The 24,756-nt window shown below is 45.9% G+C and overlaps 1 protein-coding gene across 1 annotated transcript; it reads left to right on the plus strand.

The window, feature by feature from the left end:
- The first annotated feature begins 201 nt into the window (after nt 1-201).
- Nucleotides 202-8,625, plus strand: TFAP2C (transcription factor AP-2 gamma). The gene is made up of 7 exons (XM_086760721.1): nt 202-249; nt 1,479-1,958; nt 2,188-2,239; nt 3,672-3,894; nt 4,541-4,659; nt 6,107-6,248; nt 8,067-8,625. Exons 1-7 carry the CDS (start codon nt 202-204, stop codon nt 8,350-8,352), a joined length of 1,350 nt encoding a protein of 449 aa, XP_086616847.1. The 3' UTR covers nt 8,353-8,625.
- Nucleotides 8,626-24,756: the final 16,131 nt, after the last annotated feature.

Here is a 24,756-nt window from a genome sequence, read left to right on the forward strand (position 1 = left end):
GGGCGTCTGGGCAGGGAAAAAAACCCGAGTGACCATCAGCGCGGAGGTTTAGTCCGTCACCCGCCTTCATGCCTGCCAACTGAGCTCCGTCCGGGGGGCAGCTCCTCTTCCCCAGCGCCGACGTGGATTTACCGCCTGTGGGGGGGGGCTGAGGTCTCGCCTGTTTTCGGCACCGCACACCTGGTTTGGAGGCTGGACGCCATGTTGTGGAAACTAGCAGATAATGTCAAGTACGAAGAGGACTGCGAGGTGAGGAGCGCGGAGAGGGGTCGAGACTGGGGAAGGGGGGGGGAAGTCCGGCGTGGGGCAGCGCGGAACCCGACCGCCGCCCCCCCCTCTCCGCTCCCTCCCAGCCGGCTCTCCCGCTCCCCCCCCCCTCCCCGGCCCCCCCGTCGACGGTACTGGTCCCTTCCCGAAGACCCCTGAGTTGCTTTTTTATTTTTTTTTTCCCTTTGGAAATCCGATTTTTTTTTTTTCCCCAACTCTTTTGAACTCTTCAGTAAAACGCCGGTGAAAGCCCCGTCTAGGAGAAAGGAGCCCGCGGGGGTGTGGTGTCCCCCCGTGGAGTGGGTTTGAGACGCAGCAGCAGCCGAAGGCGGAAGGGGGCAGCCCGCAGCCCCTCAGGGCCCCCCCCGGCCTGGGGCGCGTTCGGGAGAAGCAGAGGAGCGGTACCGGCCGCTGCGGGGATGGGCCGGGGCTCCCTTCCCACGTCCCCCTCCTCCGCGGGAGCGTGTCGTCGTTCCCCCCCATCTTTGATCCCTCCAACAGCGGCTCCCCCCGCCCCGGCTCCATCGGTCGCGGTCCGCCTGCCTGGCTCCCGCAGACGAGCCGCAGTCCCCGCTTCACGCTCCATTGGGACCCCATTCACCTCTTATTAACCGGCCCTGTTATTTTAATGACCGTGAAGCCAGAAGCTGCTAAATCCCTGGATCAGCTCGGTGTAGACATTTACGCTTTGACTGCTGAGATTTGAGGCCGGGGCAGAAGCAGAGATGGGGCGGCTAGAGGGAGAGAAACGCCGTCCGTCCCTGCCCGGCTAGCGGCCGTCGGGCCGGGGCTGCGCGGCCCCGGGAGGGACGGGCGGGGTGCCGAGGGTCTCTGGCCTGCTCTGCCCGGGGCCCCGCTCCCCAAGGGCAGCGGGTCCGCAGTCCCCGACCTCTTCCCCAGTCGGGGCAGAGCGGCAGAAAAGGAGCTGCGTCGCCGGTGTGATTTTGTTCATCTTTTAATGGTTGCGCGGATGAGTCGCACCAGTGCGGGGTCGGTCTGCGGGACTGGGGCTGAGCGGAGCGGCGGGCGTTCGTGATCCCTTCCCTGGGAGCGGGGCTGGTTTCCTGGGAGAAGACTCCCTGGGCTCCGTCCTCCCCTCTGCCCCAGCGCCACCGCCTGCAGCCCCCCGATGCGACCCCCCGGGCCTAGGCTGCCCCACAGCCCCCCCCCCCCCAGCCATCCCCCTCCCATCCCCCCTCTGTGCTTTTCAGGACCGGCACGATGGGAGCAGCAACGGGAACCCGCGGCTCCCGCACCTCTCGGCCGTCAGCCAGCACCTGTACAGCCCGGCTCCGCCGCTCTCCCACTCGGGAGCTTCCGACTTCCAGCCCCCCTACTTCCCCCCCCCGTACCAGCCGCTGCCTTACTCCCAGTCCAGCGACCCCTACTCCCACCTCGGGGACCCCTTCTCCATCAACCCGCTCCACCAGCCGCCGCCGCCCCCTCCTAGCCAGCAGCAGAGCCCCTGGCCTAACCGGCAGAGCCAGGACCCCCCCGGCCTCGCCCCCCCTCACGGCCGGCCCGGACTGGTCCCCCACCTCTCGGCGCTGGAGAGCGGCGGAGCCGGCGGCCGGAGGGAAACGTACCGGCGGTCCGAGCTGCTGCTGCCCCACGGGCACGGGCTGGACGCCTCCGCACTGGCCGATAACCTGGGCCTGCACGACATGGCCCATCAGATGGAGGAGGTGCAGGTAAGACACCCCCCGGACCCTCACCGCGGGAGATGGGCTGGCAGGGATGCCCGAGCCCCTTCGGCACATCCCGGCTTTCATTGCCCCATTCCCATCTTGGGAGCCAGACCCGCCTTTTCTCCCTTTCTGCCCTTAAAATGGGGGCGCGGGGGTGGGTGTCCCAAAAGCCCCCGGCTTCTTCCCTCTCAGCTTGCAGAGGTGCAAAATTTTCTCCCCTTTCTCTTTGCAGAACGTGGAAGATCAACACTTATTAATGCATGACCAGACAGTCATTAGAAAAGGTCAGTAAGGTGGCACCGCGGTTTACTTTCCCTTGTCAATAGTTAAAAGTTTAATGACGCACCGGTGAATTGACGCCTTATTATCTTTTAGCAAAAGGCAGATCCTTCGGGATCGGGAAGGCGGAGTGGGGTTTTATGACACTCTCACGCCGTCCGAGGCTCCTCGGGTGACACCGGGCTCCTCTGCGTGGCTTTAATGGAAACCGGGACCTTGGACCGAATTTAATGCTGCCCTGGAATACGTGTGCGTGAAGTGACATGGGGCGCCTTTTTTTTTTTTTTTTTTTTTTTTTTTTTTTTCTTCTGGTGGTGTTGTTAGCACTCGAAGACAGTTTGAGGGTTTTTTTGTTTGTTTGTTTGTTTTGGGGTTTTCCCCCCCCTTCTTTACAAGACTTGAAGGGAATGAGTTCACTGGCATAAGCCTGCTCCGCTTTATCTTAATCGAAATGGTTTTGTAGCTGAGGTTTTAAAGAAGAAGGAAGACGTATTGACTCAATTTACAGTCATTTAGGGTTTTTTTCCTCCTTTTGTTTTTAAACAAATTTGTGCTCTAAAAAAAAAATCAGTGCAAGTTTCCTCTGAAGACTTCAAACAAATACCTAACTGAGGAAAAGCAGAAGTGTTTGTCAGAGCGCTGATTGCTGCCTTTAGCTCATGGGAGAATAATTTCGCTGTCAGATGCCCCGCTGCAAAACCTTTCCCCCTCCGGGGAGCGGGGCCGAGCGCGGCGCTTTAACCCTTTCCCAGCGGTGCTGGGAGTCCGCAGCACAGCGCTGGGGGTTAACTGGGCGGACTGGTAAGGGGATGGAAAAGCTGGATCTGTGGTTTGCTCCTCGCAAATCCTTTGTTGTCCCCATTCACCTAAAGGCTGAAGCCGCTAACGAGCAACGTTTTGCTTTCGGTTCTCTCCTGGGCTGCATCCCTCTGTGTCGTGCTGTCTGTTGAATTGGTTGGGATTACTTTCCAAAGGCGGTTTCTTAAATCCGCGTGTGCGAGGTGGAAGACGAATCCCAGCAGGAGCTGGGAGACTTCTCCCTGCCCCAGCTCGGAAGGAGTTTTTGGCAGCAGCTGAAGGATGCCGGTTTGGAGTCCGTAGTTGTATCGGGCTTTTTATAAGCAGGGATTTGCTAACTTGCGGCAGGCTGCTCCCGAGGCTTGTTTTCGTGCTTTTTCTCAGTATTCATAGTTGTGCACGGCAGCTCCTTCAAGTTCAGCGTGCCGAAGTGCCGCTGTGGCTCAGGAGCGGCTGCGGGACCGTTCAGCCGCGCCCGCGGTGCGGGTTGATGCTGGGGACGGGGGTCGGTGAGGCGAGCATTTAACGCAAAACGAAATCCCGTCTCCTGGTCTTTTCTTGTAGAATGGAAATTCACTTGCAACTTCCTATTTATTTTCCCCTTTTATAAAATACCTGCTTTCCCTCCTCCCCTCGCAGGTCCCATTTCCCTAACGAAAAACAGCGCTCTGAGTCTCCCCTGCCAAAAGGACGGATTAATTGGAGTGGTCATCAACCCCAATGAAGTGTTTTGTTCGGTTCCGGGGAGACTTTCCCTCCTGAGCTCCACGTCGAAATACAAAGTGACAGTAGCAGAAGTGCAGAGGCGGCTCTCGCCCCCCGAGTGTCTCAACGCCTCTTTGCTAGGAGGAGTGCTCAGAAGGTAGGCTGCCATCCCCACAGCTTCTATTGTTGGGGATTTTTTTTTTTCCCTTTGTGCTTGTGTGTGCATGAGCAGCCAGATTAGCACAACCAGGAGCTAAGAAAACCTTGGAGCAAATTTCTGATTTTTAAGAAGCCCAACAACACTGAATCCTAATAGGCTTTGGAAATAAAACTTCTTTGCACTTCTGCTACTTCTCGAAGTGCTATTAACAGCTCTGACAGCAATTCTAATTCCCTGTTTAAAGTTGGATTTTTGTCTCAAAAACGGTTCATGGAGCTTTCTGTGACAAACTGTCTCCCCATGGAATGATTTTTGGATTAAATCTCGTGGTCTTGATTAATCATCACAAGGACACTTTATATGTCCTTTTTTGTGTACGCTTAATTTGGCTTGTGATCGTTCTACAGCTGTTGGTTTTGATGGTGCAGTCTGAAACATTTTGATTTTGACCTCTGCTGTGTTTCATCCTGGCTGGTTTGTAGTAGAGTATTTTAAAAGTAGGTCACTTGAAAAGAGCCTGGTTTTTATCTTCCCCCTCAGTAGAACCCTATTGAATGTCAGTAACTGGAATTTCTCATTTTAAAAAGTAAATGTTCCCAGAAGATAAATAAGGCCTCTTTTTTTTTTTGTCTTTTAACGACAGAGCCAAATCTAAAAATGGTGGCAGATCATTAAGGGAAAAACTGGATAAAATTGGCTTAAATCTTCCTGCTGGTAGAAGGAAAGCTGCAAATGTGACACTGTTGACATCTTTGGTGGAAGGTCAGTCTTGAACGTGTCTTGAAAATAAACTTTTTTCTTCCCTTGTGTACAGCTTTCATCCTCGAGGAAAAGCTTGGAAAGGCTAGAAAGTCAATGAACGTAATAGAGAGATTTCGTTTATTTTAAAATGAGTGCGATGGGGACATTGCAGCAGCTAACAGCTGTGTTGCCTTTGAGGGGCTCCTCTCCCCTTCTTTTCCCTTCAAGTCTGGTCGCTAAGTCCACGGCCTCAGAGCCCTGCCTACACACACCCAGCTGATGCTCCTCTTCCTCACGATGCCAGCAGGGATGCAGTAACTTCTGTATGCCAGGGTCTCTAAAATGCATGTTTTTCCATCCTGTGTTTCTTGAGGCAGCTGGTTTGTTTCGGTTTTTGTGAGAGTGTGTGCAGGGACATGCAGAGAAGGAAAAAGAGGTGAAACTCATCACATCCGTGGGTTTGGTTCCCTATGGGGAAAAGTAAAATAAGTCTGAGGCAGCTGACTCCAATGCCTGGCCCTACCTTCGTGGTATCCTCAGAAGGTTTCCTAATAAACAAGCATATAAAGTGAGATTTATAGCTTTTGACTTCCTGATAGGAAACGGGAGCCCCTTTAACCTGTAACGTGTCATGAGGACCCCCTCTATCAGTTGAGCTGGCTGGAAGAGGGTGTGTACATGTACGTGTGTGGTTGGTCGGTGTTTCTGTGTAAAGCTGGTCCTTGTAGTGGTACAATTTAACAGGAACAGAAGCAGCAACTGAAAAGTGAAAAATGTTCTAAAGACACCTTACTGCTATTTCGCTTCTACATCAGCTCAAATAATACAGCAACTTCCATTTAAAACCTTTCTTTGGAAGTTGGGTTTAAGAGAGCTTGTGCCTGCGCACGTGCACATTACAGGTAATGCACCGATCATGCCAATCTTTTTTTTTTTTTTTTTTTTCTTTTAAGCCTGATGGAATTGCCTTAAAAAAAGAAAGTGGCCTAGTTGTACACCTTACAGTTTTATTTTCTATATTAAAATGTTTATTAGCAAGTATTTAGAAAATATATATACTAAGCTGATAAACTCTTTGTTATAGAAGCAGAATTTAGTTGCCAGGTATTTTTTTAATATCAGTGGACAATTTTGATATAGATTGAATTCTAGTCTTTGCTGCACAGTTAATCTGGATAGAGACAAGAGTTTTTTTTCTTTCCAGTTATAGAGGCAAGTTAATTAGTTTTTGTAACAGTCACCATATAGGTTTGTTGTTTTTTTTTTTTCCTTGGTGCAAACTTAAAAAGAAACACTGATCTATTAATTGGAAAATGGTAATGAGTGGTATGGTGGTAAGATAGCAGTGTCCCTTTCTAAAATAGGAAGGCACTTCAAAAATTCACAGTACTCTGCTTAATTTCAGTGATCGCCTTATAATAAATAGATGTAACGACATTTAATAAGCATTCCCTTTTACCCACGCCAGGTGAAGCTGTGCATCTTGCTCGTGACTTTGGTTACGTTTGTGAGACAGAGTTTCCTTCCAAAGCAGTGGCTGAATATTTAACTAGACCACACATGGGCCGCAATGAAATGGCAAACAGAAAGAATATGCTTCTTGCTGCAAAGTAAGTTTGGCGGATTTTTTTTTCTCTCCTTTTTAAAGATGTTTTTGTCTGACCATGAGCATCTGTGACTGAGGATATTTTGGTACGTTTACATGTGTAATTTTAATCAGGGAGATGAATTTATTTTTATTTGGTTTTGGTTTGAATTCAACTATGGCAGCAGTTATTTTAGTCTGAAACAACAATAATAATAACAACCTTGTATGGTAACTCTAAAACAGTTTGTGCTAGTTCTGTTCTTTCTTCTTCTGACTGTAGTAAAAACTTCAGAAAGTCCTATACCAGGACAGCTGTATCTAAGAAAAAGGTGTCCCTAGGTCTGACAGCGTTGAGGACCTGGAGGGCAGGTGTAGCCTGGGAATGTGAACCAGTGTCGGAACTGGGAGGAGGAGATGGTTCACCACCCTCTGTGTATCTGCAGCCAGAGGGGCATCTCCAGGGAGAGTTACTGGAGGGCGTGCTGGCTGCAAGGGACACTCCGCTGCCGTGTCCTTGTAACTTTTGGCAATGGCAGCATGCGGGTTTCCTCCGTGGGATGCAGGAATCAAAAACTGTGGAGGTCCCTTTTGACAACTGTGGCTGAAGAATTTCATAGTTCAGTGAAAGCCAGCCTTTGGTAGATGTGAAAAGTCCCTGTAGTTAATGAAATTCCTATTGCAAAGCTTGACAAACAGGAGGAGGAAGGGTAAAGGAGCAGCTGTCCTGCAGACGCCTGGACCGGTACGTAACCCACGTACTGAACAGGTCTCTGTCTGGAAATACCTGGGTTGAGCTGCACTTGTCTAAAACTGGTGGCTGGGGTGCTTGCTGTCCCCTCCCCCCTCCAGCCTTCCCAGGCTGAGGTTTACAAAGCTTTAGTGCATTATTTGTTCTGGTCTGAGATGTTTTCTGGTTTGGGGTTGGGGCAATTCTTTGCTTTTGAAGTCACCCTGGCTCTGCAGAGGATCTGAGAAAAGCCTGCTGGGAAGAGTTGCCCTGACTTCGGGCTCAGATCTGGTGTGCAAAACACACTCCTGTTGCTGAATTAATCCAACCTTCCCAAAAAGAGACCTTTTTTTTACAAGAATATATGTTAGAAATCTAGAAGTACAGTCTCTCTCTTTCCCATAGCTTGAACCTTATGCTTTTTACTGAGCACTACTCCTTCCGCTCTTCATTGCCATCACTGGTATTGTTATTGGCACTAATAACGATCTTTTGGAAGATGTTTGTGATTGGGAAATTCTCATAGAGCGATGATGCTGTTAAGATTGCTCAGCTCCCGTGAAATCCCGTCAAGGGGACAGATTTACAAGCAGCAAACAACATACGCTGGAGCGTTATTAACCATTCGTGTTTTGCCAGGCATATGTGTTAGCGTCTGCGGGATCAGGGCCTAGGCCTCTGTCAAGGAAGGGAATTTACACAGAATATGCGCTACCAAACCAAATCTCCTATTCAGCTGCTTCAGTCTCTCTAAATCACTGGACTGCAGCTGTGGAAGTTCTCATAGAAACTAGCCCTAAATTCCCACTCTCCCCTTAAAATCTAGAGCAAATGATGCGCAGAGTGCCAGACACCAGAGGCAGAGAGATTATTTTGCGGTGCATGTGTTTTTGTGGCATAGATACAACAGGACGTTCATCAAAAACCGGTGCTGAGAAATAGGCTTTAATTTTAGACACTGTTGCTGACGGAGTAATGGATTTCTGAAAGCTCTTAATTCCCACATAACTGCCAAATATTTGATACGGGCTTTCTCTGTTCTTTTTATTTATTTATTTGCTTTTGCATAAATTCCCACCATGGGGTAAAGTGTGATCGCTTTGTGTCTTGCAGGCAGATTTGTAAGGAATTCACAGACCTCCTCACTCAGGACAGAACTCCTCTTGGAAACACGAGACCTAGTCCCATCTTGGACCCTGGCATCCAGGGCTGTTTGACTCATTTTAGCCTGATCACACATGGCTTTGGGAGTGCTGCCATCTGCGCTGCCATGACATCCGTCCAGAACTACCTAAATGAAGCATTAAAAATAGCAGACAAAACGTACATGAACGCTGGCGACCAGAGCCCTGCAGAAACCAACAAAACCATTGATAAAATGGATAAGCACAGGAAGTAAAAGGAGAGAAACCAGACTTTAAACTCTTCCTCCTAAGCGCAGACTGGGATCTTCTTGCCGGGAGGGAACATAGGGATTTGTTGGGGTTTTTGGTGTTTTTTTTTTTTTTTTTTTTTTTTTTTTTTGTTGGTGTTTTTTTTTTTGGTTGTTTTTAAGAAAGGAGGGGAAAAACATCATCTTATCCAGGATCTTCACTCCCCCTGGATCCATGAGACAAGTCTTTCTAAAAGCTGCAGTATCCCTTATCTGTGGAAGCAATTACCTGAAGATAAGTACTTGGTACAAGTGTATTGAAATCCTTTGCTGTAAAAGTGGTGCTATAAAGGGGTTTTGATGGAAATATACAGATATATTTAGATTTCTTTTCCACATCTAAGTATCTAGTGGTGACCAGCTTCCTGTATAGTTTTTAAGATACAGGTTTTAGATGGAAGCCTGTTTATTATCTGATAAAATTTCAGGGTTTTATTCTCTCTAAATGCAACAGTAACAATAAAGCAGTATTAAACAATGGTATATAGATTTATGTACATTAATTTTTTTTATAAACACCTGAAAATAGTAAGATTATTCTGTGGGTTGTTTTTTTTTTTTTTGTTTTATTTGGTTTTTATTCTATATTTTCAGATTACCATAGGAGAGTACTAAAATCCTGCTAGACTTAAAAGTTATCCGATGGCATTTGACATGCTTATTTTTATGGAAATATTCAGGCTTTTAGAAACTGCAGCAGTGTTGGCTGCAGTGGATATTGGTATTGTTTTAATAAGGAATGAAAATGCTTTTAGAAAATTCACTTTCTGTGTCTAAGGATATTGCAGCTTTATTCACATATTTATATTGTCTTGTTTTTAAATTGGAGGGGAAACTTGAAAGAATAGGCACATAACTTTCTCTTTTTTTTTTTTTTTTTTTTTTGCCTATTATGGCCAAAAATTATTTCCAGGGAGGCTTTATGTGTATTAAGGGAAGCAGTGTGTTGAATGTAAATATTTATTTATGTGTAATTTAATCGGATTTGTAAATAATGGTGAACTTTTTAATACTTTTTTTTTTATAAATGGGTTTCAAATTTTAATTTTGGTAAGTATTTCAAAGGTAATGGGTAAGCTAAACATATCTTTAGGTTTATGCACAGGTATGTTATACAGGGTATTTAAGACTTGGTTTTTTTAAATATCTCAATTCTTGCCACTGAAGATTAAATCTAATCTGAGGTGTATGTTCACAAAGCAATAATTTTGTGCATCATTCACCTGACAACTGACTAGACATGCAAAATGAGTGTGTGAGTTAGTGTGTATGTGAATAATGGAGGTTCTGAACCATCTTTACATATTTGTAAATGTTCCCAATATAATTCTGATGTATATGATAACCATATAATAAAAGTATTCTGCATAGAAGCATGGAATGTTTTGTTAACTGAAAATAGTTTTGTGTTCTTTCTATACTTTGGGAATACGGGGCGAATAGCACTAGAGGACATTATGTATTGAGTCATAATTGCAGCACTTTGTTCGGATTAACAGAACAGAAATATGAAGCTGTTTGCCAGTAAAACTAATGGTTTCAATTAAACACATTATGTATCTCCAAGAATTTTTTTTTATTTCTTCCCAAGATGTCATTACCATGCTAGCTGCCTATTTAAATAGGCAGTTTAAACACAAACTGCAAGGCTTCATCTAAATAAAAATCAGTCCTACTAGCTTTGTCTTCTAGTGAATCTGACTTAATTAGAATAATCTGTCTCTAATGACAAATATTTGCAAAATCCTGGCATGTGAAATTCAATAGGTTTCCCATCTGGTTTCAGCCCAATTTTACTGATTTAAGGAAGTTTACAGCATTTTGCAGAAAGTCCCCAAAGTGCTCTGTGTGGTAGTGGTGAGGCAGGGTCTGAGGCTTTCAGTGGCATTTGGTGTCTGGGATGCAAAATAACCAACCAAACGTTCCTGGGGAAGAAAAAAAAAAAACAGACCACTTTTCCAGTGCTTTCTAAAACAGGAACACCATGAACCTGGGCTTTATTCTGTCCTTGGCATTTCAACACCTGATCAACCCGTCAGGTGTGTGGCTAGGGAAACATGAATGATGACACTGGACATAACTGCAAATAAGGATTTGGTTCACATCACGGCAGTGTGTTTCTTTCACAGAGGTGGAGAAGAGGCAAGACGGACAATTTCTGAATACTTAGTAAGTCATTTTTATGTTCTTATTATTTCCTCTGAAGGGTAAAGGCAAAAGTGTGCAGGAAGAAGAAAGGGAAGGGAACCTCAAAGAAATCAGTGAATGTATCAGTGCCAAGCTGAGAGAAAGCTGGTTTTGAGTTGCAGTCCAATCCCCTTTTCCCCTAAAGACTGACATTCCAGTCTTTGCGTTTGTTAGACTCAGCATTTGAGAAATAAGCATTTTGGACCAACCATAACTAGGGCAGGTGATGACTAACAGAGCTTCTAAAATATACAAACAATATACCATTCCAATAATACATTTTTATTGATTGTATTTATATATACACAGAAATATGCTAGGTATGGTACGAGCTCGTTTACAGAACGCAATGCTAGAGTTCTGGGGTTTGCTTCTGCTGCTGGACTGCTTATACAGCAAATATAGTAAGACATTTTAGCTACCAGACAATGGAATCTTGCTTTTTATTAATGCACAAAACCAGGCTCTGAAATAATTGCCCCTTGGGATAGGAAATAAGGATGTTTCCATTTATTCCTGCGTGCATTCAAGCAAAGCCAGTCAATTGTCTAATGTACTGACTCGGGTTCTATTTATATGTTTGGAACATTAGAAATGTTGAGTTTCCATTACCTTAATGCTTTTCCTCTACTGTATGTTTTAGATGGTACATTATTTTGAGGCTCAACTACCTTAAGCTGTGCCAGTAATATGAAACAAGAACAATGTCTTCTGCTCCATTCACTGAAGAGAACAGTTAAACTCTGACCTGAACTTGTTTGTCATCTGAAATTATCAATCTTAAGGAAAATGTTAATAGGTTAGTAACTTCTTGGGAAATCTAAAAACTTATCTGAACATATAGGAAGATATTTGCTTTTTCCTGATCCTCAAAATTCCATGCTTTTTACTACTGCTTTTGCAGAAGTTATTTCTGGGCTGGCTAAAAGAAATGTAAGACTCCTGAAGTAACACAATTTCCTTTGAAAATGGAATATTCAAATGACTGTCCAGTTTCATCCCTTGCCCTTCTCCCAGAAAAATAATGGGTTTAATCTTCATATAAGGGAAAATGACTTTAAAGTGCTAGGATTTAAAAGTAAAAATTCTGAAGTTGAAATAGATGATTTTAAGTATTAGCCTTCTACAAAAATATTATCTAATACATACCCACAACATAGTTGAATTCATGTCACTCAGTATAAAAGCGGCTTGTGGAAAATGAAAATATTTCAACCATCTCTCACTTGGCCATCAGCAGCAGCTGGGCACTGGAGGATGCTGGGGTCTTCCCAGGCGGTGCTGGAGCCGTGGCAGGCAACTCTGCTGTGTCCTTCCACCTGCGGCAGCTGAGGGCATGGCCTTTGCAGCCCTGTCACCTGACAGGCACCCTGACTGTTACAGATTATTAATTGCAAACCTGATTGTTCAAAGCCCCAGCTCACTAAATCATCTGACTTCATGGCAGTGTTGCTTTCAGTTTAAATTTTTTTTTTTTCTAGTGTTCATAGCTTCAGAGAGAAATAATGAGGCAAAACTAGAAATACATGAGAAAACAAGAAAGAAGAATGAACTTCTGTCTTAGTTTAGGAACTGATTTCAGTTAACTTTTTTTTTTTTTTTTTTTTTTTACTGTTTTTGCTTTACCCTTCACTTGTTTCACTGCTATTTACCAACACTTTGTCTCACTCTGTCTCTTCTGGCTGCAGCCCTACTGCTGTCTGTTCCTCTGCTCCCTCAGACTTTTGCAATACAACTAAACCCAGCAACGCATCTTGAAACGGGTCTAACTTGCTGTGATAGCCCGCTGTGCTTATTTATTGCAGCCCTTCCTTCTCTGTTTTTTCCCGCGTGCAATGTTTATGTACATCCTTGTAGTTATTTTGGCCTAATGGTGTGCGGCCTCGGTCCTGGCAGGGGGCTTGGGCTGCCTTCTGGGACATGTTCTATTAGACAAGCCTGATTTTTTTTTTTTAATTTATTTTATTCATTTTTTCTAAAAAGAAAAAACTAACGTGCTGCTAAGATTTTGTCCCAAAACTGTTATTTCACTAAAAGAACGTTATGGGGTTACAGATAGAGATGCTTCCCTCTCACTAAAAGAAGTCTCAAAAGTATAACATGTTTCTGTTCACCAATATTTGCAGGTTTTTGTACAGGGAACCTGGAGCCAGTTTTGCTGAGCGCTCTGGGGTCCCTTGGGATTGTGACCCTAAGGGCTGGTGGTGAGCCATAGGAAATGCATATGGAACCGTGCAAATGAAAATTTGTTCCTGAAACCCCTGGCCACAGCCAGGTCCACCGTGTCTTTCCAAAATCTGCGCGTTATCCAAACCAGTTGTGGTCTGTCATAACATTTCTATGGTGCCTGGCCACTGCTGCTGCCTATTGCCTAACGTCACATTATACACGTAGCTGCATGGATGACCACCTCTGTTGAAATCACAAGGGGCCTGCGCTGGAACCATATTGTTAACAAGTTCTTGCATCCCGTTCTGTATCATTTGCTGTCTTCTCCCTCTTCCATTTTCACTTTCATAGGATTATGGAAATAAGCTTTCTCCTAGTTTCAGATGCCAGTTTGCATTCACTGGATGTTTTTGCATGTCTTACAAGGATGCTCCAGCTGGTTTCCATGGGCTGTTGTTGTGTAAGGTCTGGCCACAAATATTCCATTTTTCCTCTCTTTTGGCTAAACAGCCCTTTTTAACTGGTTCTGGTGAGGGCCTTGCACACATTCCATGACACATTCTCTGAATATTCCATTTGATCTACAGTTTTACCCATAATTTAAAATTAAAGACATGTAATCATACAGACACCTGTGGTCTCTGCCACGAAACTCAAAACACCTGTTTGTTAATACAGCAGAAAGTTCAGAGATCTACAGTGATGAACAAAATAACGGAAGTAATCTTTTAGGTGAACTTTAGACCTTGTATTTCCAGGTCAAACCACATAAAACTGAGTGAAAAAATATCAGTTTAAGAGGATCAGTTGATCACTGCAATAAAAAACTGATTTCTAGTTAATTGAAAAAGCTCTTTGGTAACAACAGAAAATTACGCCAGATCTGATATTACACCAGGCTGAAAATTACACCAGATCTCTTCTTATAGATAGGGATGCTAAAGCAGAAAGAAGCGAAAATGTTCAGTTGCAGCCCCCTGGTAGGACAGTGTCAGTCCGGGAGCAGAAACCACCTCTGCCGGGTCCTCATCCTGTCCCTCCTTTGCAGCTCCAAAGAGAAAGGGAAAAAACAAAACCCCAAATCACATGAACAGTGCAGGTTTTGAAGCATATTGAGTGAAATGCATTATTTTGCCTTTGTAGGGTAATAAGATGCCCTTGATATTGTGTCAGGCTGTTGCGCTTCTGCATGATACTGGAAGATCTCAGACCTGAAAAAGCCACAAGGGGTGAAGGAAAAGACCTCCAGCCATGAGCCCTGCTGCCAGGGCTGCAGGTATGGGGTCGGCCACCGCGTCTGCTGGAGGATGGGGGGCAGAGGCAGAGCGCAGCCCGTGCCCCAGCGCAGCCTGGCAGCTGGGTGATGCTGGAGCAGAGCGGGGTGCTGGAGTGAGCGATGGAGGCACACGTGTTTGTTGGCTGTGCAAGAGAAACAGTAATTAACCTCCAGCAGAGGGGTAGGGCAGGTGCCTGGGACTAGTAATTTTCTCCAGCTCTTGCAGCAAAACTTACCTGAGCTCATTTGTCAAGCTTTGAATCCTTAAATCTATAACTCTAATTAATTAAGAATCTCTAATTACCCCAAAATGGTGCTCTATATTTAAGGTGAAGGTGTGGTGAAATCCAGAGAAAACATGAGAGAAGCTGAAGGATGTGCAGAACTGGAGATGCCAGGAAAACGTGCATTTTCAGAGATCAAGGTGCACGTAGGTGCAAAGGAAGCGTGCCAGTGAGACCTACGGCAGCTCCTAAACCGCCAGAAGCCCCTGTCCCGTACCTGGACATATATCCTTGTGTGTCCTAGGAAAGCAAAGACCACCAAACATCTCAGCAGGGGTTCTTACATTGGAGACCCAAAGCCAAGTAACCTTTGGGATTTAAGCCCAAATCCGGGTATTTTCTATACCATAAGCACACTGCAAGAGGCTCTGGTTCTTTACAGCCTCCAACAAGAAACACCCGTGGGGATATTATTGAAAACATCACTGCAGACGAGTTCTGGCCCTGCCCTCATAAGAGGAAAAAGCCTTTTCACAACTGAAGTCTTAGTATATTAAGTTAAAATTTTATAGCTTTTAATGGCTGTAACCAGTTAATGTGACCCAGGCAAAGATGTAATGTGGACAGAGGCATTATTTAGAGCTACCATTTTTGCCTTCCTGCAGAGGTTTTGTAGACCTCACATCCAAGTTCCTAAAAGCCCAGGCTAAAGCACATGTAGGAATTAGGCTATGAGGTCACCTGATGAAGTGAGAGGGATCAGCTGGGGTTTGGGGTTGATTGATTTCAGCAGTGCAGCAGATATGAACCTGAACCACTTATTTCTCAGCGCTGCTCGGTTGAGCTCCTTCCCTGGGACTGGCCAGCACCTTGGTTTCAGCAAAGGTAAGGCTTCTCCTTGTCTGCTCTGGGTGTTCGGTAACAGCGGGTACAGACAGGGTACATCTGCATGTGTATGAGGTCATTGTGAAGGCGTTAAGGGAGGAAAAAAAATATGCATGCTTCTAGGTAAACGGTAGAGTCTCCTCTTCAGAGCCTCAAGTACTGTTTTCTAGCTCCAATAGTAGGAAATCTTTGTATTGTCTGGCGAATAAATGCCTGTGCTTAGTGGCTTTGTTTGGTGGAAGATAAAAGTTGATAAGATGCTGGTAAGGCTGTTCTGAGGCACTCCTATTAATTGTCCTGCAGAGTGTTTCTAGGGATTCACTCCAGAAAAAACTGCCAGATTAGGGCCAGGATTCAGAGCGATCAGTGATCTTTGTTAATATCTGAAGTCAAAATGCTCTCTGCCTGGCATTCTTCAGGACTTGCGTGGTTGTGGTGTTAAAAAGCAACGTAAATGTAGCTAAAATAAAGACTTTTTTTTTTTTTTCATATTTGCTGGCAAGGTGTGGTGTAGCAAATTGCATCAGAGAGGTAAAGATGAGAATGAGTCGTTGGTGCTAGCTGAAAAGGTGAGAGAAAGGCGTTAAATCAATGACGGGATTCCCTTTCCGTTCATTTTTCTCGGGTAGTTCAAGCGAAGGAAAGCCCGATCAGCTGTTTGCATTGCTTCAAGCAGCACAGTTTGCCTGGGTTGGTGCAACACGGCAAGCGTTCTCCCTTGCCACTGTCCCAAAATCCTTGAGATTTTCACCTTGGACACGTCCTCCACAGCAGGCAGCGACGGAGGCAGCACCGGACACGGGGATGCTCGGAAGCTTCTGCGCCCGGGGACCCGGCCTCAACCTGGGCCCGTGGGTGCGCGGCCACGGGTGGGTGGTGCTGGGGCTCCCGTGGGCGCTGACTCAGAGCGGCGGGGGCCGCCTTCCCAACCGCCGCCCGTGCGGCAGCACCTGGCTCGCAGCGGAGGTCTCGCAGCCAGCGCCGAGCAGGCCCCGGCCTGTTGGGGCTGGGAGATGTAAGGAGATCACAGCCGGGGCCAGGGGTGATATGGCCGCAGGCCACCATCTTACATAAAACCCGTCCATTTGCATAATGTGTTTTACAAGATTAAAACTGAGGAAACTTTTTTTTCCTTTATGCATAAAAGGGAAGAAAATGGGTGAAAGAGCTTTACAAAATGGGATATCAGAAACCTGTGGTTTCCAAAATGACAGTGTTGGTAATTGGGTTTGAAACGATTTCAAGAGCGACTGTCTAATCTGGCAATCTGTGACAGTGTGCACACACTTGAGCAAAACAAAAACCCAGAGGTAGGACCACAACCAGAAAGCAAATACTGGTCCAGCGACGGGGAAGCTCATCCCCTCCAACAGAGCTGTTTCTCCAGACCTGTTGGATGCCACATGGAGGAGAAAACCCTGCTTCCGCAGCAGGGCCGTGGCATGGAGAGGGTTGCCAAAGCTTGCCGAGTCACAAAACTGAGGCATTCTGGCTTTGCTTAATTACAGTGGGTAACTGGGATGCTAATGCAGAGGTCAGTAAATGGCCTATGATCTCCAGAAATGCACCTTGCTGGCAGACTTGGCCTGTGCTGGCTGGCTGGGAGTGAGTGGATGCCATGCAAAGGCCACCGTGTGCATCCGTCTGCGGGTGACTTGTTGCTCAGCTGTACGTGTCTGCTGCGCTAGGCTTACTGCTTCCCATGGGGGCTAATCCTGTACAAGTTCTTTAGTGGAAGAATATCTAGAGGTAAGGGGGAAAAAGTTCCAGGCAACTGCAAAGCTTGGGCTTTGTCTATGCTGTGATGCATTAGGAAATGCTGGCTGGTGTTTGTGAAAGTCTGATAAACATCCCAGAGTGTAACTATGGCCATGGACCTCATTAGCTACAGCTGTTGCATCAAAAAAAAAAAAAAAAAGCAGAGAAATTTCACTGCTTTGGGGAGGGCAAAAGGCAAAAAATGTCCCTGCTTCCTGGACGTAAATGTGGGCTTGGAAATTCAGTCCTCTTCTCCCCTAAAAGTGTGAAACCTGGGGGCACATGGGGCTCCCAGGCTGTGGTAGGGCAGGTGCCCATCTCCCTCTCGGGGAATGGGGTGGCCGGGCTGGGCAGCAGAGCTGGCTGGAAGTTATTTTCAGCTGTTGCTTAAGGAACTAGCTACGATTTTAATAGCTGGTTTAACTGAACCAACCAAACTGCTTCCAGCACAGCCTTCTACATGTAGGTGATGAAGAGACTTGAATGAGAAGCAATATTGGATTTCCTGAGAGGCTTTGTTTTAGCAGGGATTGGCTTACTAATCCCTTACTCCACCACTCCCTGCAGGACTCCCAAAGCTGTGGTCTTCAGCTTTTCCCTGGGATTTGGCAATGGTGTCCATGGCTATGTCCATGTACATGGAAAGGCAGTGCCAGCCACTTGCTCTGGGTGCAGTAGATAAAAACTTGTCTTGTTACAGTGAGCTACATCTGAAGTATCGATGGTCAGATCAGGCACGTATTTAGGGCCCCTAACTGTTACCAAAATAAATAGCAGTGAAGTACCTAAGCACTTTGCAGATCAAGAAGACATGTCTAGAAAAACAAATAGCAGCTTGCTGTAGGAGGGTTGAGGGGTGTGAATGGGCTTGCACTGTGATCTGGGGTGAGAGGGCCGTGGACAGGAAAGCTGTACTGTCAGCATGGCCAGTATAAAGTGGTTGTACAAGGAGCTGCACTTGTGTCTAGTGAAAAATTTTAACTTTAAAAAATGTTTATTATATCTCTCGTTCTCCCCTCTCCCCTTCACATCTCCTATGAAATAAGTCTCATAAAATTACTAGTCAAGGAGAGGGAAGTCTGCCTTCTACCAAGGTGCAAACTTAAAAACAAGGTGGGGGGGAAAACATGGAAATACACAAACATTGAAAGAGAAAATTGCATGGAGGATAGCTCCATGTCTGTGCTAATATGGAGCATTTAACTTGCAAGAGTCTATATGCTCTTCTGCTTCTATCCTCTCGTTCTTCCCTGGGGTTCATACCCCTGCCTTTTAAAGTGTGTCCCTGCACGGATCCAGGACAGGCTGTGTGATCGTACTGCTGTTACCAGGACGGCACAAGGAATGCTGTCCCTTCTAGTGGTTCCTACATGCAGTTCCCTGAGCCCTAAATATGGCCCGGATCAGCGTGTGTTTAGCGGTATCAACACACCTTCCACTCGGAAAGCTGGAAATGGTTATTGCATGATGCGCTGGAGCCGGGATGTTGTGGAATATCCTCCCTTTAGTGAGCCACATTACAATAACAAGTCAAGCAAACCAGCCTGCGCTGCTGCTTCTGGGAGTGAGAGCTGATTCCTAGAGCTGGTGATTTGACGTCTGGCTGCTGAAAATCTCTTCAGTTGATTCATGTCCTGTACTTCTTTCTGAGGCTTGGAAGACTATCATATGCAGGCAACTTTGGGACTGCGTCCCAGGTACTTCATAGACAACAAAAGTTGTGGCTCCCAGCTTATCCAAAAGAGCAGTTTGGAGGAAAGAAGGTTCTTGTGTCTGAGGAAGAAACCTGAAAACTGATGAAGCCTGAACAGGGCAAAAAATGGGAAAAAACTAAACTTCTTTGTTTTTGTTTTTAATCACTGTGAAGGGGGAGTGTTCCCTCTAGTGTGTGTTAGCTGACCTTTGCAATACAAGGGAAAGGTGTCAAAGAATGTTCACCTTTTTCAAAAATACGTCCCTTAAAAAAAAAAAAAACAACAAACAAACAAACCCGAGGCCCTGTCTCTTTTTTTCCATCAGAGTTAAAATCCAGAGTTCCCAGGGCAGGTAGGAAATTCTGTCCCTGGGGAGGGAAGAAGCTGAGGGTAAAACGCACAACTGCTCTTCCAGGCTGTGCCGACTGCAGCCTGGCCGCGCTGGGGCTGTTGCAGAACTTGCCGAGGGGAGGCTTCCGCTGCGTTTTCCAGCGCGCGAGGAGCATGTGAGCATTTATGGTGAGTCACTGCTGGGCTCAAACACTGCCTAGCCATGCCGCTGGGTTGAACCATTTTGTAAGCCTCTGTAGTATAGAGGTTATTCTTCCTCTTACTTCTCTTGGCAGCACTAACTTGTTGTGACAGTGATGTTGCTGGCTGCTGCTATTAATCCAGCCTTCTTGGAGATGCAAAAATCATGCTGTATCTGGGGCGAGATGCGCAGTCAGATTAATTCCTGCTCTGTAGTTAGCTGTTCTGAGTCATGTCAAAATACGATTGCCCTTGTGTGCAAGGGTTACAAACCGGGGAGGGATGTGACTGAGAGCCCCTTTTCCATCGCATTCCAGTGCTGGGCCACATCACCTTATTATAAAAGAGGGTCACTTGTCTCGGTACACCTCCGATTTTTCCATGCAGTCATGCATTTCTGATCCATGCTTCAACTTCCTGCCTCATCAATGCAGCCCTTATCCAACCCTTAACATCTCTGTGGATTGACCAAAGCACAGCTTCTCATCCTCAGCGATGTGGGTAAAATGCTGGCTTTCTTGGGGTGCTTTGTGTTAAGGAGCAGAAGGAACCAGACAGAAGCTCGTGCCTTGCTCTTGCTCTCCCAGAAATGGTGGAACCGGGGCACTCCATGCTCTGTCCTCAGCTGAATTTCATTCCCTGCCTTTGTTGGGAGAGAGTGGCCATATGTGCAGCAGGCAGGTGTCCTGCCTCCTCTCCTCCAAGCACCGGTGGAGTTTCTCATGTGCTGCGACAGAGAGCTCATTAGCGACGGCCCCGCATGAGGTCTGCGGACGAGGGGTGTGGGCTGCCTTGCGCAGATTGCTCCGCATGTAATTATTTTCATGCACTCCCCATCCAAGTAATGGATCTTTCCGCATGAGCTCCTCTTCCAGCTCTCGGTGGTCAGGCTGGGCACGGGGGGGACTCTCCTGTTGCAAGCCAGCTCATCTGTAGAGCCATGTAGGTGCAGTTTGGCACTCGGAGCAAAGAGTGGGGAGGAAGTTTTGATAGGTTTTGGCTATAATTTCCCTTGCTTTTTGAGAGATTCCCTCATTAGAGAGACCCAGGCTTCCTTTTGGCTTCCCAAAGCCTGTATTTCACTTGCTGTACAGGGGGTCTGTGCCCAGTGCTGGTGGTGGGTGGTAGGGGCCTCTGTGAGGAGAGGTGAGGGACAGCTGAACCCATCAGCAACACTGCGGGAGTCCCTGTGAAAACAGAGGAAGAAGGGGCAAAATGCTGCCCAGGAGCAAGGGGAAAAAGTGTGAGAAACAGCCCCACCATCCCCAAAGAGGTGCTCAAAGTGCTGGAGCAGAAGTTTCTTGTGGCCTGTGAAGGAATTGGGCTGGAACAGGAAAAAATGTGAGGAGGAAGGAGCTCTAGGGAGGAACCCCTGTTCCCCATAGCCTCTGTGCTGCGTGGGCTGGGGGTGGGAGGTAGAGGAGTTGGGAATGAGGGAGTGGAGGTTGAACCTGGGAAGAACAGGGGAGTGACGTGGTGTTTTGATTTTTGTCTTTGTTTCTCACCATCCAAATCTATTTGAGTTGGCAATTAAATTAGTTTTCCCCAAATCAAGTCTGTTTTGCTTGTAACAGTAATTGGTAAGAGATCTCCTTTATTTCCTCTTCTGTCGAGGAGGGGATGGGAGAGCGGCTGGGTGGGTCACTGGCTGCAGTCCAAGGCCAACCCACCACAGGGCTCACTTTTTACCAGGGCCTGTTGTGGTAGGACAAGGGGTAATGGTTTTAAACTAAAAGAGGGGAGGTTTAGATTAGACATAAGGAAGAAACTTTTCATGATAAGGGTAGTAGAAAACTGGCATGGGTTGCATGGAGAGGTGCTGGATGCCGCATCCCTGGAAACATTCAAGGCCAGGTTGGACGGGGCTCTGAGCAACCTGATCTGGTTGGAGATGTCCCTGCTCCTTGCAGGAGGGGTTAGACTGGATGGGCTTTAAAGATCCCTTCCATCCCAAACTATTCTATAAGCACACTTGCACAACACTTTTTACCCAGTGCTTATGCTATATCCTTGATTCTTTTTACCGTAAGTGTTCCTTCTTTCTCTGTTGTGAGCTTGATCTGCACAGACCTCTAATTCAGTAGGAACCCACCAGACCAAACCCTTAGTCAGTGAGGAGTATGGCAGCTGAAATACGCCAGATTTCAGGCTCTGGATTCCCTGGGTTATGAGGATGACAAAGGCTCCGTGTAACCTCCTACAGCCGAACTACAGATTTTCCTCAAAATTGTGAGGAACGTATTTGGAAAGTGTAGCAATAGCTAAAATTCTGTGCTTAATAATATTACTGTTAACCAGGACTTGTGTGTGTGTGTGCTTGTGATGGCTCCATATGCAACCACAAAAAACTGTGCGTGCAAAGAATGCACGCTGCACCCCCAGCTCTGCATGCGCAGGTCTGAGTACTTAGATTCATTCTTAAGATGTGCATACAACTCCTTCCCCTTCGCTTGGTTTTACTGTAACTGACAAAGCTGCCTGACTCAAGCAGTTCTGAGAAGCATTTCAGAAATCTAATGCTTAAGATTTCACTGTGGATTTTTGGCTTCAAAGTGATTTTGTTATGTCCCCAGAGCCTGGTTAAATCCTTAGTTAAAATGATTGCACACTGAAGGGTGCTGTTACATAGAAATGCTGTCCCATAATGGCTTTGTTGCTGTGGAAAATCCGATGTTATTTGGTCATTCCCTACGAGTTCCCTAAGCCATCAAGACATTTGCCTCAAGGCTACAAACACAAAGCTACAGGCAAAACCCTCTGGACATAATGAGTGGGCATTTATGCAGAACTAAAAACTGGAACAGCTGAGCAGTAGATCTATGAATAGCAAGCATGCCTGTAAGCACAAAAGACATCATTCTGGAATAAAGGGGTTTATAATGGTTCTGACATCTTGTATGTCAAGATCATGCTACGTTGTTGTAACTTTTTTTTTGTGTTTGTTTGTTTGAACCACCTTCCGTAAGTAAGGTTTGAGTAATTAGAGGGTGTGAAGGAAACCCTATAGCTTTGGTAAGAATAAAAATTGGGCAACTGACACTTTTGGCAAGATCCATCATTTTGATCATGCTTGCTAGGGAGCAATTTTACTGCTTCTGTGCTGTTAGTCTCCACAGTTTCACCCTTCAGGATTTCTTGGAGGTTTCTCTTGTATCAGCAGCTTGAAAAGGCTTGAATCTAATGTTAGCTGAGAAGCATCCTCTGATGGAAACGGGAGGGTTGGACTAACCATAAACTATGGGGTCAGAGAGTTGGGCAATACAAAAGAGGGTAATAAAATTCAGAGTGATTTGGATCAACAGGGAGCTGGAGGAGCTTAATGTTGAGAAATGTACTGCAGTGAGGTCGCAAGCCTTTACAAATCATCTATAGGCACTTTTAACTGCACGGCAAGAACAAGATGGAAAGGGATGTGTGGCTCTTGCACCAGGAGCATAATGAACATCCAAGCAGAGTTAGAATATAGAAATAGCCTAGAAGAAAACCGACGGGGGAAAGGGAATGTAGGAATACACAAGGATGACAAATTCACATTACGTGTGGATGCATCCACAAGTATCTGATCAGTTTTTGAGATGCTACTGATTTCCAAGATGGCACGGGGGTTTTTGAGGTTGGTTGTTTTTTGTGTGTGTGTTTTTTTTTTCTTGTTTTTTTTTTTTTTCTTTTCTTCCTGCTCTCTTGCCAACATGCTGTGGGACTGGGGGAGGGGCTGAGCAACCCTTTGTGACTGGGAAAATGTACAAGTTCAAACATGTTTTGCAATCCTTGCAAAGTAGTTTGGGCCTTGCAAAACCATCGATTGTAGAGATGAACAAAGCTCTGGTACTGTGAAGCTCCTACATGGAACCGTGGTAAAGGGATTACGCACTATTATTACCTGAGAAGATGTGATGAATGTCTGTGCTGCAGACACCAGTCCAGCACAGAGATACCTGAGCTGGTTGTGACTAGCTGATTTGGCAGAATAACCTAGCTCTGCACTTTGGGGTATGGGAAACAAATTTCCCTTCTACCAGCAGAGTAAGTTAACCTGTGCAGAGATCAATGCTAGCGAATCCAGAAAAATATCTTGGCAGAAAACTGTAGCCTACAATACACCTCATTTCCTCATGTCCAAATGTCTAGCATGGCCACAAACAAATTATTTCCCCTCTTGGCATAGAATCATAGAATGGTTTGGGTTGGAAGGGACCTTAAAGATCATCTAGTTCCAGCCCCTCTGCCGTGGACACCTTCCACTAGACCAGGTCGCTCAAAGCCCAGTCCAACCTGGCCTTGAACACTTCCAGGGATGGGGCATGTACTGTTCTTATTGAAACTAAGGTATCATGCCTATTTTGCATGCTAACCCTGAAGAGATATAAATGGCAAGATGCTCAGATATGTAAGGATGTTACTCAGGTTGCCTAGAAAGGCAAAGGGATTAATTTCCTTATCCCTCCATCTTCTTCCTCACAGCTATTAGTGACAGCTTTTCCTGCTTGGGAATAGACTCCTTGAGGCCTTGGTGGGAGGATGACAGCTCTGCCCTGCCAGTAAGCGATGTCTCTGTAGCCGCTCTTAAGAGGCTAATTGATAGAGCAGCATGGAAGAACAGGGATGGAACTGTTCTCTTTATAAAATGTTAAGTTAGAAAAGTTAAGAACAAGGATTTTGACACGGTTAGAGTGATATTGACTGCAGTTGTATGAAGGCAAGATTTTGTTGGAAACGTGTCCCTGGTGCGTACTGCAGTGAATGATCCCACCACAAGAAGTATGGCAGCCAGATCATGGAGTCAGACTTTGGTTTGCTATGTGGGTGCAATTGTATTTCAGGCAAAGATTTTAATTTTTTTCCCTGGAAAGCATCTTCCGCTGGTGCATATTTTTAGTAGCCTCTCTCTGTCTGCGACTGAATGTTTGGCAGAGAAGAGGTGATTTGACAAAGAGGGATCTTGGCTGATTGGAAGCTGAAATCTCCTTCAGTTATTTGGATGTTCAGTCTTTTTGTTTGACTGGAGATACGCATTTCTGGCTGTTAAACACACATCCAGTTATAAAGTGAAAATAGGACATTAAAATATCTGGGGTTTTTTTTTGTGTACCAGCAAGTGAATACTAAAAATAAGATGCAAAACTAGCAAGACCTCAACTTACGCTGAAGGTTCTTCCTCTGCTTTTGGTCTCCTAGCACACAGGAGAGACACAGAAAGGTGGGCAGTCATCTCCTGCTGTGAGTGTATGTTGTCCATTACTAGATGGAAAACCAGAGGCCCCTCAAAAGCAACTGAAGAAAATGCATGAGTCAGAGTAAATCCCTTCAAGTTTGTGAACAGAGAAGAGAGACTGTAGCCTGGTCTCTGATCCCATATCTACACCAGGTTTCTCTTGACTTCCTGAGACTTGACTCTGCTTTTGCCCCTTCAAGTGGGTTTATGTGTAAGTGCCCCTAGAAGCTACTATTTCAGTTGCTTGGAAAGGTACAGAGTTACTGCTTTCTCATGTAATGAAACTCTTCCAAGATTTCTCCTGTTCACAAAACATCTCCCTTATCAATTCTCTTGAGTAGAAACTGCGTAGTAACAATGTAGCTTGAACAGCACTGCAAGCTTATTTGCTTTGTGATTTGTGGTCGGATCATTGCTTTTCAGCATTTACTGATG

The sequence above is a fragment of the Chlamydotis macqueenii genome, chromosome 16, assembly GCF_036417535.1.
Source record: "Chlamydotis macqueenii isolate bChlMac1 chromosome 16, bChlMac1.mat, whole genome shotgun sequence".
NCBI classification, from domain to species: Eukaryota; Metazoa; Chordata; class Aves; order Otidiformes; family Otididae; genus Chlamydotis; species Chlamydotis macqueenii.